Genomic DNA, 15,507 nt, shown 5'->3' with positions numbered 1-15,507 from the left:
GCCGGCGCAGGCGCCGCAGCGTAGCCGGCGGCCCCTGGCGGCGGCCCCGCGCATGCGCGGCGGCGGCCCCGCTGTCAGTTCCGGCTGTTTGTCCGGGAAGTGGCTCCGGCCGGAGCCGCCGCCGCCCCCCGCCCCCCCCCGCCCGCTCCGCCGCCCGCGGCCGCACCCCGGCCATGGCCCGGGACTACGACCACCTGTTCAAGCTGCTCATCATCGGCGACAGCGGTGAGCGCGGGCGGCACGGCCCGGGGGCGTGGGTAGGCCGCTGGCGGGGTGGCCGCCCCTCGGGCCGTGAGGGGCCGGAGTGCGGCGGCGGGGCCGGGGCGGGCGGTGCGGGGGAGTCGGGGAGGGGCGGCCTCCTCCGCCCGGGCACCCGCGGCGTTGTGCTGCCCGTGCCGCGGCGCGGGGCTGAGCCGGGAGCCCGCGCTGTGTGTGAATGGCGGGGTGCGTTCGCTTGGGCTTCGGGAGGGTTCATCTGATAAACCTGCGGAACTGGCTACCGCAGGATATTATGGTAAATAGCTTGGCTGGGTTTGGGAAAAAGCAGATTAGACACGTAGAAGTCAGGACGGCACCAGTAGTGCTGCCGGCATCAACCTTGGCGAGCGCGTGTTTTGACGGCGCCCACTAATCTGTTGCTGGGATGAGGAGGGAATTCCCTTTCCCTGTGACAGGCAGTTTAGGGATCGATGGGAAGGGCTGGCTGCCCTAAGGACTGTTGTTGCCAGTGTGGTAGCTAGTACGTTTTAACAGTCATTATTATCTTAAGTATTCCTTAAGACTTTTTCTTCGCTTCAGCCTGAAGTCTTAGTTCTAGAGTTCTTTTTTTTTTTTTTTTTTTAATTCTGATTTTATAAGTCCTGGCAGAGCTGGTAGCTTTGTATACTTCTCATTATAGTGTAGGATGCGATAGCTAAAAATAGGAGATAAAGGCGTCGTTTGAGTTTTTTTTTGAAAATAGACCTTTAAATACTTCTGCAGCAACCTCAGAAACTTCTGGAGGGCTGAGCGTGTGAACTGTGCCAGTGTCTGGTGCTTTGGTCTGGGTATATAAGAATTGGGGAAGATCCTGCCGTCGGTGCAGCTCGGTGTTGGTAGCACTCCAGCAGCTTACAGCTGAATTTCCATAAACTGGAGAAGGGTGCATCCACCCTCTTCTTTAACAGAGGTGTGGTCCGTGGGGCGGCAGGTCCCGGCATGCAGCAAGGCACAGCTCTTGGATGAAAGGGTAATGTTGCACGATCTTGGCAGTTGTCACCTTCAGAAGCTTTAGCTTCATGTAAAAAATGTTTTATTCTACACTGAACGGTGTCTGCATTAAGGGATCTAAGGAGGGAGACAGGACAGCAGCTTCAGAGCAGCTTAAACCCCAGGCAGCTCTGGGAGCCTGCGGATTATTACAACCAAATGCTGCTTTCTGAGTTGAGCAGTAACTCTTTTGCTTGCTGATGAGTTCCAAAACTGTTCAGGCAAGATAAACAGGATGGTGAAAACTCTGAGGAAGACTTCTCATTTTAAACAATTAAATAAATTTTCTCAGCTTAGTCTTCTTGAGCAAAATCCCTATAGTGTATCCAGTGAAAGGAGTGTTATGAGAATTGTCAGGCTGCCTGTGGTTCTCTGCTGTAATTAAATCTCACTATGTAGTTTGACTATTGATTTTTCTTTGGTTTTGTTTTTGCTAACCCCAACAGGAAGGCTTTGTCCCTGCTTTCACAAAACAGTTTGCTTGCCTTGTTTATTGACATTTATTCATTGCAATAGGAAGTGACTGTTACTGTATAGGATACTTCTGTCTTGTCTGTTTTCCCCTGTATGCAAATCTGTCAAGAGGGTAGTAGGTTTGTGTGTTTTTAGAACAGGTCATCTTGAAAAGCTGCTGGTGATTTCAGCTGTGCCAGATATTTAAAAATAATACAGATGATCTGTGTTTTGCATCTGCTTCTTTAATTCACTCTACTGTTCAGTAAGATATGGGTCTTAGAATCTTGTCTGACACTGAAATTTACTTTTAATTGTGCAAAATCAATAGGCCTTTTTTTGTTTTGTTTCATTTTGCTGTCTTTAACAAGCTGAGGGCCCTGCAAGCCTTCTCTTCAGCTCTTCAAACAGCTCTGTGTGGGAAGTGTGGGGTCACCAAGAGTGTGGTTTCTTTACACGTGAAGAGTATGGGTCAGAGGCAGTGTTTGTTTAGTGAGATCGTTGTCACTGGGAGCAGTTAGAACTTCCTGAGTTCGGGAGGTTTCTTGTCTCTGGAAGCTGCCAGCATGCTGGGAGGGAGCTGTGCAGCTTGTGCAGCGGAGGGCAGTGTGACAGAGCAGTGTCATGTGCAGCTCTGCAGCACCGCCCGGGGCTGGCTGAGCTTGGAGATGCTGCTGTGGTCTGACAAGTCTGCAGGTTCCGGCATCTTCTGTCCTTTCACTGAGCTGAAGTCCAAGGCTGCTTGGTCAGGAAGCACTTGCTATTGAAACATTCTTGTTTTCTCTTAGTTTCTTATTTTTTCTTAGTTGATTAGTATTTGCAGAGCTTTAACTCTTGCTAAGTAACCAGTCCTCTGTTAAAGTACAGGAACTGCTCTGCTACCTTTTTGGAGCTCAGAGGTATTGATTATATGCATGCTGTAACTTTGTGGGTTTTAGTTCCTTTCCTCTTTTCCTCCTTAGCTTGGTAGCAATGAGAAATGAGCATGGCTTCTCCAGATGGCTGGTGATTTGAACTCTTTGCAAATGAGACCTGTCTAACTGAAATCATTGCGATTTTTAGGTTGGATTTTATTTTTTGTTGGTAGCTGTTGTCACATGCCAGCAGCTGAGAACTGCTAGAGTTCTGCACAGCCTTTGCATAGGTCTTCTATTAAGAAGAACTTCCAAGTTATACATCATCAAAATAATTACCTTGAATAACTTCTACCTGAAAAGATTTAATAGATAATTACCCTGGTGAAGTTGAATTTCCCATTCATGCCATAGCAGATTTATTTTGGGGAGGAAAGGTCATTAACAGCAGAGATGTTATGCAGAGATAACAGCGTAGAGGCATTTGGATACCCAGATTCCCTTGGGTGGGTGTGCAGAAATGAGTTTCTTACAGTTCTTGTCTGAAGCACTGTGAAAAACAGTTCCCTTGCAAGAGACTGTGATCAGGGTGCAAACAATCAGTTATGGAAAACCTGGATGAAGTGCTACTCAAAGCATTTAGAGAAGTGTTGCATGGAACATTTTGGCAACAGGTACAGCTTCAGAAAGGTGTGTGTCCTTCCTGTTCAGTGTGGAACAAGGCTGCTTTGGATGGCAGTACAGGACAGTGATTCCCAATTCCTGTTTGGTTCAGGCTTCTGTTAGACTGTGGCCATGCTAATGTGAGCTTTGTAGTACCAAGCCCTGGTGTGATTGTCAGAGCAGCCCAAATTCCACACAGAATGGGAGGTAGGCAGTGGTGTTACTGACGTCACACATGATGTGCAAGTGGAATTCAATAGAGTGCTGAATTCAGAGCAGTGTTCTGAGCCCTTGTTAATTCACAGGACACGCTCAGCTTTGGCTCTTTCCCTAGCAGATGTAAGCCTACTGATTGTAAACTTGCTTTTAGTTATTATTCTTCTCTGACCTCTTGAACTGGCCATAGTTCAGAAGCTGCTGTTGGAGGGTTTGCTGAGGGCTGGAGGAGGGAGGGCACAAGTCCCCCCTCCCTGCTCTGCTACCAGAAGCATCCTGAGCCTTGGGGTGACTGTGCTTGGTCAAATCTCCAAGGAGAGTGTGAAGATGAGCAGTCAAGGTGGATGGTCCTAAATAATGTGCTGATTTTTATGCAGTGGATAGGTAAAACACTGTTAACATTCCCTGACCCCCAGGATGCCTGTACTGAAAGATTTGCTGTGTTTGTCTGTTGTAGGTGTGGGCAAGAGCAGTCTGCTGTTGCGTTTTGCAGATAATACCTTCTCAGGTGAGTAGTTTGTTTCCTTTAGTAAGTGAAATGCTCTAGGTTTGCTCCAGTGCTGCTGGTTGGTAAGGAATCTCTGCCCACTGATAGCTGTGCTGGGATTACATCATGCTTTAACTTTGGTATAAGCCTGTACAGGCCATTCTGTCTGATCTTCACTCGCAGCTGGAAGTCCTGATTATTGAAATACTGAGGTGGTTCCAGAAACAGCTTAGATGGTTTAGGTTGTGCTGTACTCTCTGCAGACTTCCTATTAGCCATTTGGGATTTCGATTGATTGAGTAGTGTGGTAAACCACTTATATTTGTGATAGAACCAATTTATTGGGAGGAAACTCTTAGAACAGACTGTATTCAAAGTAAGTGTTTGCACAAGCATTTAGAGCAAAGCATTGTCTCAAAATTTTCACAAGTGAAATTCTCTCATGGTTACTATTTCTTGAGATACTTGGGTGCATATTCTTGATTGATGGGATAGAAAAACAATAATTTCATTTTGTAACACTGAGCTTTTAATTTTAAAGGCAGTATGGGAGAAGTGGTTTTATGTCTAGGAAAAAAAAGCTGTTAGCTTTTTTTTAGATAAAACTATGCAGATCAGCATGATATAAGGCATTTTAAACAGTAAGCAGATATGGGGAACCTTGTTCTCCTGTCCAGTCTGAGAGCTGCTGCCAAGTAGTGTTCAAGAAGTGTGCTTTGGGACATCCAAAATAAACAAAACTTAGGTTCACACTTACCCCTGCTTTCCCTCCAGGCAGCTACATCACCACCATTGGAGTGGATTTTAAAATCCGGACAGTTGAGATCAATGGAGAGAAGGTGAAACTCCAGATCTGGGACACAGCTGGCCAAGAACGCTTCCGGACTATTACATCAACGTGAGTAACACCAGGCTTTGTGCTGTGTAGCTTTGGCTTTGGATCTCATAGTCCAGAGTTGGGGTTTAAGTGTTGCAGTTGATTAACTAATGATAGCTGTGTGGTCTGTACAGTGAAACTTGTCTCAGCTGTGTCACAGCTGACTGTGGTGGTGATACTCTGGCAAGGTTTGGAACTGGGATTTCAGTTTCTCACCCTTTTATGCATTTCTGTGGTGGCTTTGTCTTATTCCTCTGCTGCTGGTTTCCAAATGGTAGAACTGGAGTTAGTAGACTGCATGTAGTAGACAACTCGTTTCTGTGCCTGTCCAAGTTCATCCTCTGATTGAATGCACTGCAGAGCACAGAGTGCAAACTCTCTGTCAGTGTCATATAACTGATAAACAGCTTGGAGATTGAAGAGTAGGATTTCTGATCCCTGGTTTTCCTTTAGGGCAAATGCTTTAGCAGCTATCTTTGTGTGGAGTTCTGCTGAAGCAGACACCCACATGATATTAACCTTTTCCTTGGTTGGAATTCAGATTCGAACTCATTGTCCTTTTGAACAGTGTGTGCAGAGCTTTTCCTGTTCCTGAAGAAACCACACCTAGAGCTGCAGTGGTGGGAACCAAGAATAAAATGTGTTTGTAAACTGATTGCAGTAAAAATGGACTGCTCACGCGGGAAGAGTGAAAAGCGCGCTTGGAAATGGAACGTTTTGTTTCCTTGGGTTTTAACCAAAATAATTCTTGAAGTAATCCATGTGTTTCACTTGGTCTTTCATGACTCACTTCTCCTTTGGCTCTTATTTGAGATGAGGATCATTTTCAGCTGATGAACTGATTAATTTACTCAGACCAGAAAATAATGAGATTGGTTGCATGTGTGTTATGTCTAAAGCACTAGAAATGGCCAAGTTGAACGTGATGTGTGCACCGCCCCTTTCCTTTGCACTCCTATACGGATATTACTGGGTTACTTCCATTGTTTCTTAAGTGTTTAGCTTGAAAAAAACCTCGGTTGCCTCTTGTAGGGTTCCTGTGTGTGACATCACTTCTTGTTTGAGCGCTGCAGGCAGCTTTGGGAAGGAAGTGGTGAGGGGGAGGCAGACGCGCAGTGCTGCAGCCCCGTCAGCTGTGACAGGCGGGTCCGGGAGCCTCGATTACTGCTGAGTCAGCAAATGGCCTTCCTGTTTGCTGATTCCTAATGAGAGTTGGGTCGTGGGGCTGATGCCAGCTAGCTGAGAAAGCCATGGTGTATCCAGCCCTGGGCAGGGAATACCAGCAAAGGAGGGTTCTCTATGTCAACGGGAGTAGCCGTGGATCGGACTTTGTGCAGTGTTTTATGTAAATTCTTCTCTTGATTAACATCTAAAATAGATAAGCTGAAGTGGTTTGAGGTATTTGTGCCGTGACATGTCGGAATTTTGCTACTGCATCCTCTTGCATAGCTTTTTACCCAAGTAAGGCATGTTTTCTTTGGGGGGAGCTAATGTTTTGGGGTTTCTGCCGTAGCTCTGGTAGCTACAGAATCCTCCATGGTCAGGGAAAGAGGTCTGCATTTTTTGCAATTCTATGCAGAGGAGTTCATGTGTTCAAGTGGATTTGAAGTGTTGAGAAGAACACTTTGGGAATGCTGGTTATAGTGGGATGAGGGCTCCTCTTGCTAGGTTGGTTTGCTGTGCCTGTCTAGTGTTCTAGTTATATCACCTATAAGACCAGGTGATAACAGGAGTTAAATTTTAGAAATGGTTCCAGATGGTTTGTTTGGTTTTTGGTTTTTTTTTCATTTACTGGCAAAGTAGTAATGTAACTGATTTATTTATCCTAAACTGACTGACAAATCAAGTAACCTTTCTTGTTCTTACAAAAGGGCTTGGCTATCAAATCATGGGTGGAGTGTGAGTGCCCTGTCAACAGAATGTAGTAGTCTGCCTAGTCTTTGACTAGATTGAGGTTTAGACTGAAGTTAAGAATATAAAAGGTGTTCATTCAGTATTACAGTAGGTCAGGGAGTCCCTTTACAGTGAAATGCAGAGTTCAGATTGATATTGAGCCAAGCCTGGCAAGCAAGCCTGAAATTAGAGCCCATCTGGTAATTACAGTAATAGGTTGGTAGTGCTGCCGTGTGGACTTACAACTGCAAAATGGTAGAGGTGGTAGGAAGTTAATAGTGGAAAATTGGGAAACATTGAAGGTTGTACTAGTTTGATTTCACTTGACTACAGTCAAAAGCTGAAAAGCAGAATAAAGCTGTTACGGAACAGAAATCAAGTTGGTCTGGAGTATTCTACAGAAGCTCAAGAAAATGAAGCTGAATCAGAATTTCAGACTAAGAAGTATAAATGCAGCTGGTTTTATTGTCTGTTAAATGTGGAAATACTGGGATAGCTGGTGCCTTCTGGGAGGAGAGGCTGATCTGTGTGAATTTGGTTGCCATGGAATGTCATCCAAATTAAATTTACTTTAAATTCACCAGGGATTTAGCATGCCAGGACGCAGCTGTATTAGCAGGAATACTTAAAATGCATGAACAGCCAGTCCCTGTACTTGATTTCCTCTTGTAGACAGGACTACTTTGTCCTGATTCAGGACTGTGGGTTTAGGATTCAAGCTGTACATAATAGTTGTCAGATGCCCGCTCAGGATGAATAGTGATAGCAGAGGGACCTTCTGCCGTGGTTTCCTGTGGAATGGCATGTTTGAGAGAGGGATAAGATCTTTGAGATGATAGAATTGCTGTGTCTTGTAAAGCAGATATAACTAAAAGGCTAGTAGTTAAAAGACTGGTCTGACTGACAATAGATGTGCTTCCAAGAACTTGAAAGAAAGATGGGTATGAAATCAGATTATTAGAAGTCTCTGGAAATGGTTAGAATTGTTGATGAATGAAAGAATGAAGGAAACATGTGCTACAAAGTAGTAAAATATGAGCAAAGAAGGGATTAAACCAGTGACCTGTCTTTCACATTTGGCAGTTAGGTGATTTCCTGAAAACAACATATGGGTCCTACTGGACTGACACACTGTCTCTGTTAAATCTGACTTAGCTGCTCCATGAAACTGTTACAACAGTTAACAACATCTGGTTGTTCTAACTCCAGATGCTAATATTGAGCAGCAATTTCTAGAAGGGAATATGAGAACTTTCTCACTGGTTTCTTGCAGCAGGGAATTCCCCAATGAGTTCCCTGTTTCCCCAGGCCGTGGTCAGGGATGTGGGGGGATGCAGGTGGCTGAAGGACATGTTGAGTTTGGGTAATCCCCAATTTAATTCAAGTAGTAGAACAAGCAATAAGGTGTTTATCTTAAAGGTTGGCTTTCTTAAGCCTTTTCCACATCTAAGCTAAAGGTAAAGCCCCTGGGTCTGGGGAACTCTTCCAACTCTATGGGGGACTGTTGGCTACTACCAAGCATCCAAGGGCATACACAGGTCAGGTTTGGTTGTCTTTCATCTCATTATTAACCTATTCTTAACATGAATAACTGGTCTAGAACATTTTTTCTCTGTATTTCACAAAGGTATTTCCACCAGCAGATGCTGGTTTTGGAGGTTTGCAGAGTACACCCACCACACAGAGGACAGCCAGCATCAGTCTGTGACTGAGAGGCTCAGATTGAGGACTTCAGGTCTTTTCTGCTCTCATTTCTGTGGTCTCCATTTCCCCAAAAAATTGGATGCGAAGGAGATAAGACATTCTTTCCCTTGTGTCAAAGTCTGAACTACCTCTTGGTTGCCAAAAGCACAAAATTTACACCTACTCCTCCCTGAATGCCAAAAGCCCCATCTGTTCTCTACTCGCCAAAGCCCACAACCTGTTATAAAAGCAATTCTGCACTGCATCATTCTGGAAGTTGAAGTATGAGATAGGATAAATCAGATTTTGTTTTCTAGTACTGTCCTGCATTTGGGGTTGGAGAAGCTTTGCTGTACTTGTTAAGCCTAAAATGTTATCTAGTATTCAGAGCCATACCTAACAACTGATAGAAAATAGCATGACCAGCTTTTTGAGGAAAAATGTGTGCTGTGGGACTTAAGAGTTAGAGAATAATAGGTAGTCATGGTCTTATCTCTCAGGCTTATCTCTCTTGGTAATGACAGCCAATAGAGAAAATGACATTTTAGTGTAGATGAGGGGTTGGCAACCTTTCTAGAACGATGTGCCAGACAATTTTCCCTTCCAAAAATAGAAGCCGTGTGTGCTGGTAGGCACTCAGCAGGAGTCAGGGGTTGCTGTCTTGCACAAAGGAAGCTATTTCTGATGAGATGGTTGGCACTATCAGTGGCAGGAGCTCCAAGCTCCTGCTGGGTTCCCATTGCTGTGGTGGTCTGTGCTGCAGGGTCCAGCCCACAGCCCCCATCCCAGGAGCAAAAGGCGACGGTGCTGACGCTGTGTCAGGAGTGGGATCGGTACGCGCAGCCTGCCGGCTTTCCACTCCCCGACATCATATGCTTTGCTTAGAAGAAAATGTAGGTGCGTGGGCAAGGTAGGAGCAGCAGGATGCTCCACTGGGCCTCTGGTTGGGCTGACAGGGATGCCAGGCTGGGCTCGGTGCGCGCAGCAGAATGAAGCAGCTCTGCGTAGGTGCAGCTGAACCACTGCGCTTCTCGAAGGGCTGAGTGTTGTCTTGGCAAATGCAGTTGGGGAGGAAGTGGTAGGTCAGTCTGAGGGCTGCTGAATTAAAAGACTGTTAGGTGATGATGCGGGAGAGCTTGAAGAGAATTGGTTTATTGTTCAGTTGTAGAGAAATCCAGTGTGTTGGTAGGATTTGGGATCTTTCCCTTTCTGATGTTATCACATCAAAACCAGTGTGCAGGGCATGCTAGTGTCAGGAGAGGATGGGTTATTTTTGCAACATGTGGATTCAGGCCATGGAGTACTTTTCCTTCTAAAAGATCCAAGTTATGAGCAAAGTTGAGTTGTAATCAAGTAAAGCACAAATGCAGTGCTGTGGCAAGTTTTGAAGTTGTTGAAAGAAATGACTGCAAATGGATTAGATCATTTGAAAGAGCAGGATTTCTTATGGGCTGGGATTAAGTAATTCTTACCTGAGTTAGTTCTTGCCAAGGGAAGCGAATGTACAACATAAATCACTGGTAAAACATGGGATGGGAGAAGCATTTGAGTGTCTTCTGCAAGTGTCCAGATGGGCAGTAGGAGCAGAGCATCATGGAGAGGAGCACTGGAACCCAGGGACTGTCGCTGCAGGGGGATCAGGAGGGGAAGGTGTGTGACTCTGGGGGTGGTCTGTGACTCTCTGCAGGTCTGAGGGTGCATAAAGGCAGCTGGCTTCTCTTGTAGAAGGATGAGACTGGAGGGGGGAAGAGACAGTGACTTGCTTAAGCACTTCAGTAGCAAAGTGAGCTGAAGCTTTCAGATCTTCTCAAAGGTGTATTTGGGTTAGAGTCAAAGGCTTTGAAGTTCAAAGGTGTTTGCTGAGTTGGAAAAGTCAAAGAGGAGCAGAATGGTCACAGTGGACATCTCTGAAGTGCAGTGGATGTACTGCAAGAAGTGTTTGTGGTAAGACAGCAAGGTCTAGGAATGCTGTCACAGTTTAAGGGAAAATTCTCAATTTTGTATTTATTAAAAATTTTAATGTTGATCAGAAGAAAGAGAAGACAATACAAGGATAAGAATAAAGCTACACATAATATAAAAAAATGGATCCTGATGAAGACCTCACTGTTAACTGTTTCCTGTTTCAATGACTTTATTTTTTTGGGTTACAGCTGCCTAATTTGCAATAGGGAATGTACCTGGTAGCTTTATGATAGTAGCTGAAAACTGAGAAGGTAGAGCTTGTTGGGTTTTTATTTAGCATTTTCATGGTGCACATACTATCTGCCTTGGGTAGCTTTGTGCAGGTGATAATGCTGGAACCTGAATTCAGATATTTTTCTTGCATATCAGACTTGCTCATCATCTTTTAGAGGTGCCAGTTGCCCAAGACTAATGGGAATAAACTGAAGTAAAGCTTATTTTTAATGGCTAAAGGTAGCAGAGTGCATTGAATGCACATATGGAGTCGATCTGTTGAGTAGGAAGGTGTGATCAGAACACAGTCGTTCAACAAGACAGAAATTTTTGAGAGCTTGAGAGAACTGTGACTGAAGGTTGAGTATATTTGGAGATCTGCTGAAATTTTAGTCTGTAAGTAATCGTTCACAGATAACAGAATTATTGCAAAAACTTAATGTGGCTTATACAGCCCCAAGGTTCACATCACAGCCAGTACAGAGGATGTGCCTTTGGTCCTGTAGCTGGAAGACAGCATTCATCTTTGAAGGTCTTGAAAACCTCTACAAGGAAGATTTTAGAAATCTTTGGACTTGGAAATGTATTTGTGTAGAGTGAATGAGCAGGGAGCTCTGCAGCTTTGGAGGAATAGCCTGGGATCAAGCTGATATAAAAGAGCTACATGAGTCTCAGTGGAAAGAAAAGAGGGGCACTTGATTACCATAACTTGAGGATTTGTTGTGAATCCTGTAGAAGCTCAGTGGAAGAGAAGGTGATACCTTGAGTTAACAGCTGCTGTCCCTTTGTGCCTCACAGGTATTACAGAGGAACACATGGGGTCATTGTTGTCTACGACGTAACGAGCGCAGAATCATTTGTGAATGTAAAACGGTGGTTGCATGAAATTAATCAAAACTGTGATGATGTCTGCAGGATACTAGGTAGGTAATTAAGGAGTTACAGCATCTTATTTAGTGGGCTGGCCTGCTGAAATACCAAACTGACTTTTATTCTCTTTCCTTTTTTAGTGGGCAATAAGAATGATGATCCAGACCGAAAAGTGGTAGAAACAGAAGATGCCTATAAATTTGCTGGGCAGATGGAGATCCAATTGTTTGAGACCAGCGCCAAAGAAAATATTAATGTGGAAGAGGTAATATAATATTCAGAAGAGTAGAGATAAAATGATTTGGGGTGTGGGAAGAAATAAAATTTCCATTCTTCCCATTGAGAAAGAAAAAGTGCTTGTATGAGTTGCAAGTAGTAGGTAAATTGTCAAAAAGAGACATTTGGCTCTTTATGGAAGTGTTGGGGAAGCAAAATGAAGGAGCCCACACTGCATTTTCAGTAGCTTTACAGTGCTCACATATTAGGCAGGAATGACTTGAGGATGCTTGTAGGAGGTAGGACTGTCTAGGCTTCACTCCTGGCCTCAGCTGCCAAACTGCCCTGGTTTTATTTACTGGTTTGGAAAAAGGGATAGAGGTACTGTTTAGTTTGGGAGTGGGCTGGGAAAAGATATTGGATTTCCACTCGGGCCGGGTAAGGTCTCTGAAGCATTATTGAAACATACAGCAAAGGGGAATGGCTTGCAAGGAGCAGCACCCCACAGGAGCCAGCCCAAGTTCTGCGGTGGTCTGAGTGTGCTTGTTTCTCTTGCAGATGTTTAATTGCATTACAGAGCTTGTCCTGCGAGCAAAGAAAGAAAACTTAGCAAAGCAGCAACAGCAGCAACAGAACGATGTGGTGAAGCTAACGAAGAACAGTAAAAGGAAGAAGAGGTGCTGCTAATGCCCCTTCCCTGCTGCAGAGACTCTGCTCTCAGACAGATCAGCCCCTCCAGCTAGACTCGGGCAATTCCACTGGGGCAGGCTTTGGGAGGACTTTCTCAGTTTTGTGCCGTTATTTAAAGATTATTTTTTCTCCGTGTTTTCTATCAAGAGGCGCTGGCACCTTACCACTGCAGTGCCAAGAAGGTATCGGATGGAATCTTGCCCCCCTCTCCTCCCCTGCTCATTCCAGTGCGCCTTGTAGACAAGAAGGACGTTGCCTACCAAGTGGACTAATTAACCCAAGTTTGTATATAATGTATATTGCTTTAACCAGCCTCGCCTCCCTGTTGTCGCTTTGGCTTCTGCCTTCTTAATGTCAACCAATCAAGGACTGCAGAGTTCATCTTTTTAAAGAAAAAGTTTAAAAGTTCTTAATTTGAGTTGCCCCCAGGTTGGCAGCGACTGCTTCCTGGGGCCTCCAGCTTCATTTCTGTTGGGCTCCAGGCTGGCAACTGGTGTCCCTGGGGCCCCTGGCTTCTCCTGGAGTCCCAGGCTTTTCCTGGGGCTCAGGCTGTGTTTTTCTAGGTACCAGGATTGCAGGTGTCGCTGCTGGAGCCTGGGGTTTCATTTCACCAGCCCCTGGGCTGGCAGCTGGAGCTGCTGCTGGGGCCTGGAATTTCAGCTTGCCATCATCCAGATTTGTGGCTGGATCCTTGGGTTTCACCTCCTTGTGCTGCAGCCCAGCTGTACCTGTGCTCTCCTGTAGTTTGTATCAAGATACTGGAAACAAACTGACCTGCAGAAGTGGGATTTTTTTTAAATTTTTTTTTTAAGCAAAGTTTAACAACTTTGACCTCTGCTTCTGGTTCTGCCAGTGTCCTAAGTGAGGGTCCATTTCTTTTGACAAGAACAAAAATCATGTGATTCTGCCAAAAACCCCAAACTTCTCCTTGTTGCCCTGTCCACAAATAGGCAATCTGAACTTGAATGTGAATTTTGGTGGCAAAGCTTTTGTTTTTGAGAGAGAAAAGGCATGAAAAAAAATCCATCTCTCCTTATTGATGTCTGAATATGAAAGCTGCAGGATCATTCCCAGGATTCTTCTGTTAGGAAGGAGGACTGCTGTTAATGCAAAGAAATGGAAAGCTTGCTTGCTTGGGTTATGTGGTGGTGGAGGATCACACTTGGAAACAAACTGGGCTTGCTGTGCTCAGCAACATTTTCCTGGCCCTCGTCAGCCTTTCTGGGAAAACAAGGGCTCACTTCCTCAACCTGAATAGATGTAGTTAAAGGTGGAGAGTGTATGTGTGTGTAACTAAAATATCAAATGTCTGGGCTGAAAGGACATGCTCAGCACCTGAATTATTGCCTAAATAATATTAAAAAAATAATTTTACCTTAAAAGGCATGGAGGATATGACTTCCTTTAAGGCCTTGAAGGTGGACATACTCCATGTGCCAGTAATTGGCCCTATGGAATTGCTGGCCTTAGTTTGGTAGGATGTGATTCACCCCTGTCCGTGAGCTTGGAATCATCAGCCCACTTCTCTCCCTTCCTCACCCTTTCCCCAGGAGAGGCTAAATTTTAGTCACTTATTTTGCCTGCATTTTTTTAGATTTTTCAGGTTGTGGTAAGAGCCCTGATGATACAATCACATCACAATCAATCACTTTAAAGAGTTTTTCCAAAGTGCAAACAATGAATGTGTAACACGTGGGTTTTTAATCAGTTCAGGTGCTGGGGATACGTATCCAGCTGCCTTCACCCATCTCTTTTATTCACATATCTTGCATTGGTAACCCAAGAACTGGAGTGAGCTGGGATGGTGCTGCTGGAGTGAGCTCTGATCACTGTAAGATTTGAGTGGCTGTGGAAAGTGGTGGCTTGGGTCACACCAGTCCATCCTGTCTGCTCTCCAGTGTGGAATGTGTTGTGTGCTGGGAGGAGCTGGGCCCGTCCCTGGAGCTGTGCTGTGGGGGTTTCCCCCTGCAGATGGACGGGCCCAGCTGTGTTACTTGGGGAATCTTGTTGGTAGCTGTGTGCAGATCGGGGAGGGAGTAACTTCATATAGGCAGAAATAAAGAACATGTCTGAATTTACTGGAAATGATGCAATAAAATGAGGAAATGGTGCACCCAAGCCTGGAGTGTTCTCTTATATGGAAAAATTGTTCCTCTTTGAGTCCAGGTTTTTGTGGCCTTGGTTGGAATTCTGTCAATCCAGGTCTGGCTTCCTGGCTTAAAGTGGGGATTTCTTTTGTGTTTTCCCCAGAGCTGGCTGTAAAGGAGCAGTTACCTCTGCTCTTGCCATCACTGTTCAATTGGAAGGGGTGGGGACTGTTTCTCTAGTGGTGCTGATGTGAAGTTTCCTAAATGTTGAGCAATGGAATGTCTAACTGGTTTGCTAGGATTATTTCTGTAATGAAAGTTTCTAATTATGCTTTTTAAATAATTTTAAAAAACTAAAAATAAAGGTTACAAGCTGCCAAATCTTTTTTTGAGGCTCTGTTTCCTCTGCTGTCCAGCACCTGGAGGTGGAGGGTGGCAAGCCAGGGGTGAGCTCTGCTGCTGTGTGTAAAGGGTTATTTCCTGAAAGGGGATATTAAGAAAACCATAATTAATGCTTTCAAATGTTTAGTTGCTGTTTTAGTTTGAATGAAAGAGCAAGGTGGAACGGGTAACTTATTTCTGTGTGAAGTGAGGTGCCTGTGATTGTGCTGTAATCTTTTGTCTTCCTGCTCAACAAAAAGTATTGAGTGAGCTTTGCAAGCTCCTCCGCCCGAGGTGACTAAAAGCATCTGGAGTCTCTTCTCACTTTCCTGGGAAATTAATGTGTGTTTAATTAATCAGTGCAGGAACTGCAGCCGTGGCTGTGCCCTCAGCATCCCCTTGCCCTGCCCAGGCTGCTCCTGGGGAGTTGATGGGAAGCTGCTCTGGGAAGGAGCCTTTGTTCTGTCTGTGCCCTTCTGGGCAGAGGAGGTGGAAGGGACTCCTGGGGACATGTGAGTGGTCTGAGCTGCAGCTGCTGCAGCTGTGGGTCTGTCACTGTGTTGGTGCCTAAACTCCTTCCAGTTGGAGTCTGCCTCTGTACCAGGGCCTGTAAAGCACACAGCTGGAAGGTGGAGTGATTTACTCACCTGCAGGTTTTCCTGTGCACCAAGAGATAAAAATGTTTCAGACGTTTTTGCCCTGGCCCCTTCT

General features: G+C 45.1%; 1 protein-coding gene across 1 annotated transcript; it reads left to right on the top strand.

Moving 5' to 3' along the window:
* The first annotated feature begins 3 nt into the window (after positions 1-3).
* Positions 4-14,796, top strand: RAB35 (RAB35, member RAS oncogene family). Its single transcript, XM_086855512.1, has 6 exons — positions 4-225; positions 3,892-3,942; positions 4,696-4,819; positions 11,351-11,475; positions 11,563-11,687; positions 12,197-14,796. Exons 1-6 carry the CDS (start codon positions 174-176, stop codon positions 12,323-12,325), a joined length of 606 nt encoding a protein of 201 aa, XP_086711638.1. The 5' UTR covers positions 4-173; the 3' UTR covers positions 12,326-14,796.
* Positions 14,797-15,507: the final 711 nt, after the last annotated feature.

This window comes from Cyanistes caeruleus, chromosome 18 (assembly GCF_971803275.1).
Source record: "Cyanistes caeruleus chromosome 18, bCyaCae1.hap1.1, whole genome shotgun sequence".
In the NCBI taxonomy this organism is placed as follows: domain Eukaryota; kingdom Metazoa; phylum Chordata; class Aves; order Passeriformes; family Paridae; genus Cyanistes; species Cyanistes caeruleus.
The sequence above is the reverse complement of the archived record's forward strand: the minus strand, read 5'-3'. Positions and strand labels throughout refer to the sequence as shown.

Excerpts from the sequence above, each read along its gene's own strand:
- RAB35 (XM_086855512.1), top strand. The coding sequence starts at position 174 with ATGGCCCGGGACTACGACCACCTGTTCAAGCTGCTCATCATCGGCGAC. Across the intron at positions 3,943-4,695 it reads TGCAGATAATACCTTCTCAG|GCAGCTACATCACCACCATT; the intron begins GTGAGTAGTTTG and ends CTTTCCCTCCAG. Across the intron at positions 11,688-12,196 it reads AAAATATTAATGTGGAAGAG|ATGTTTAATTGCATTACAGA; the intron begins GTAATATAATAT and ends TTTCTCTTGCAG.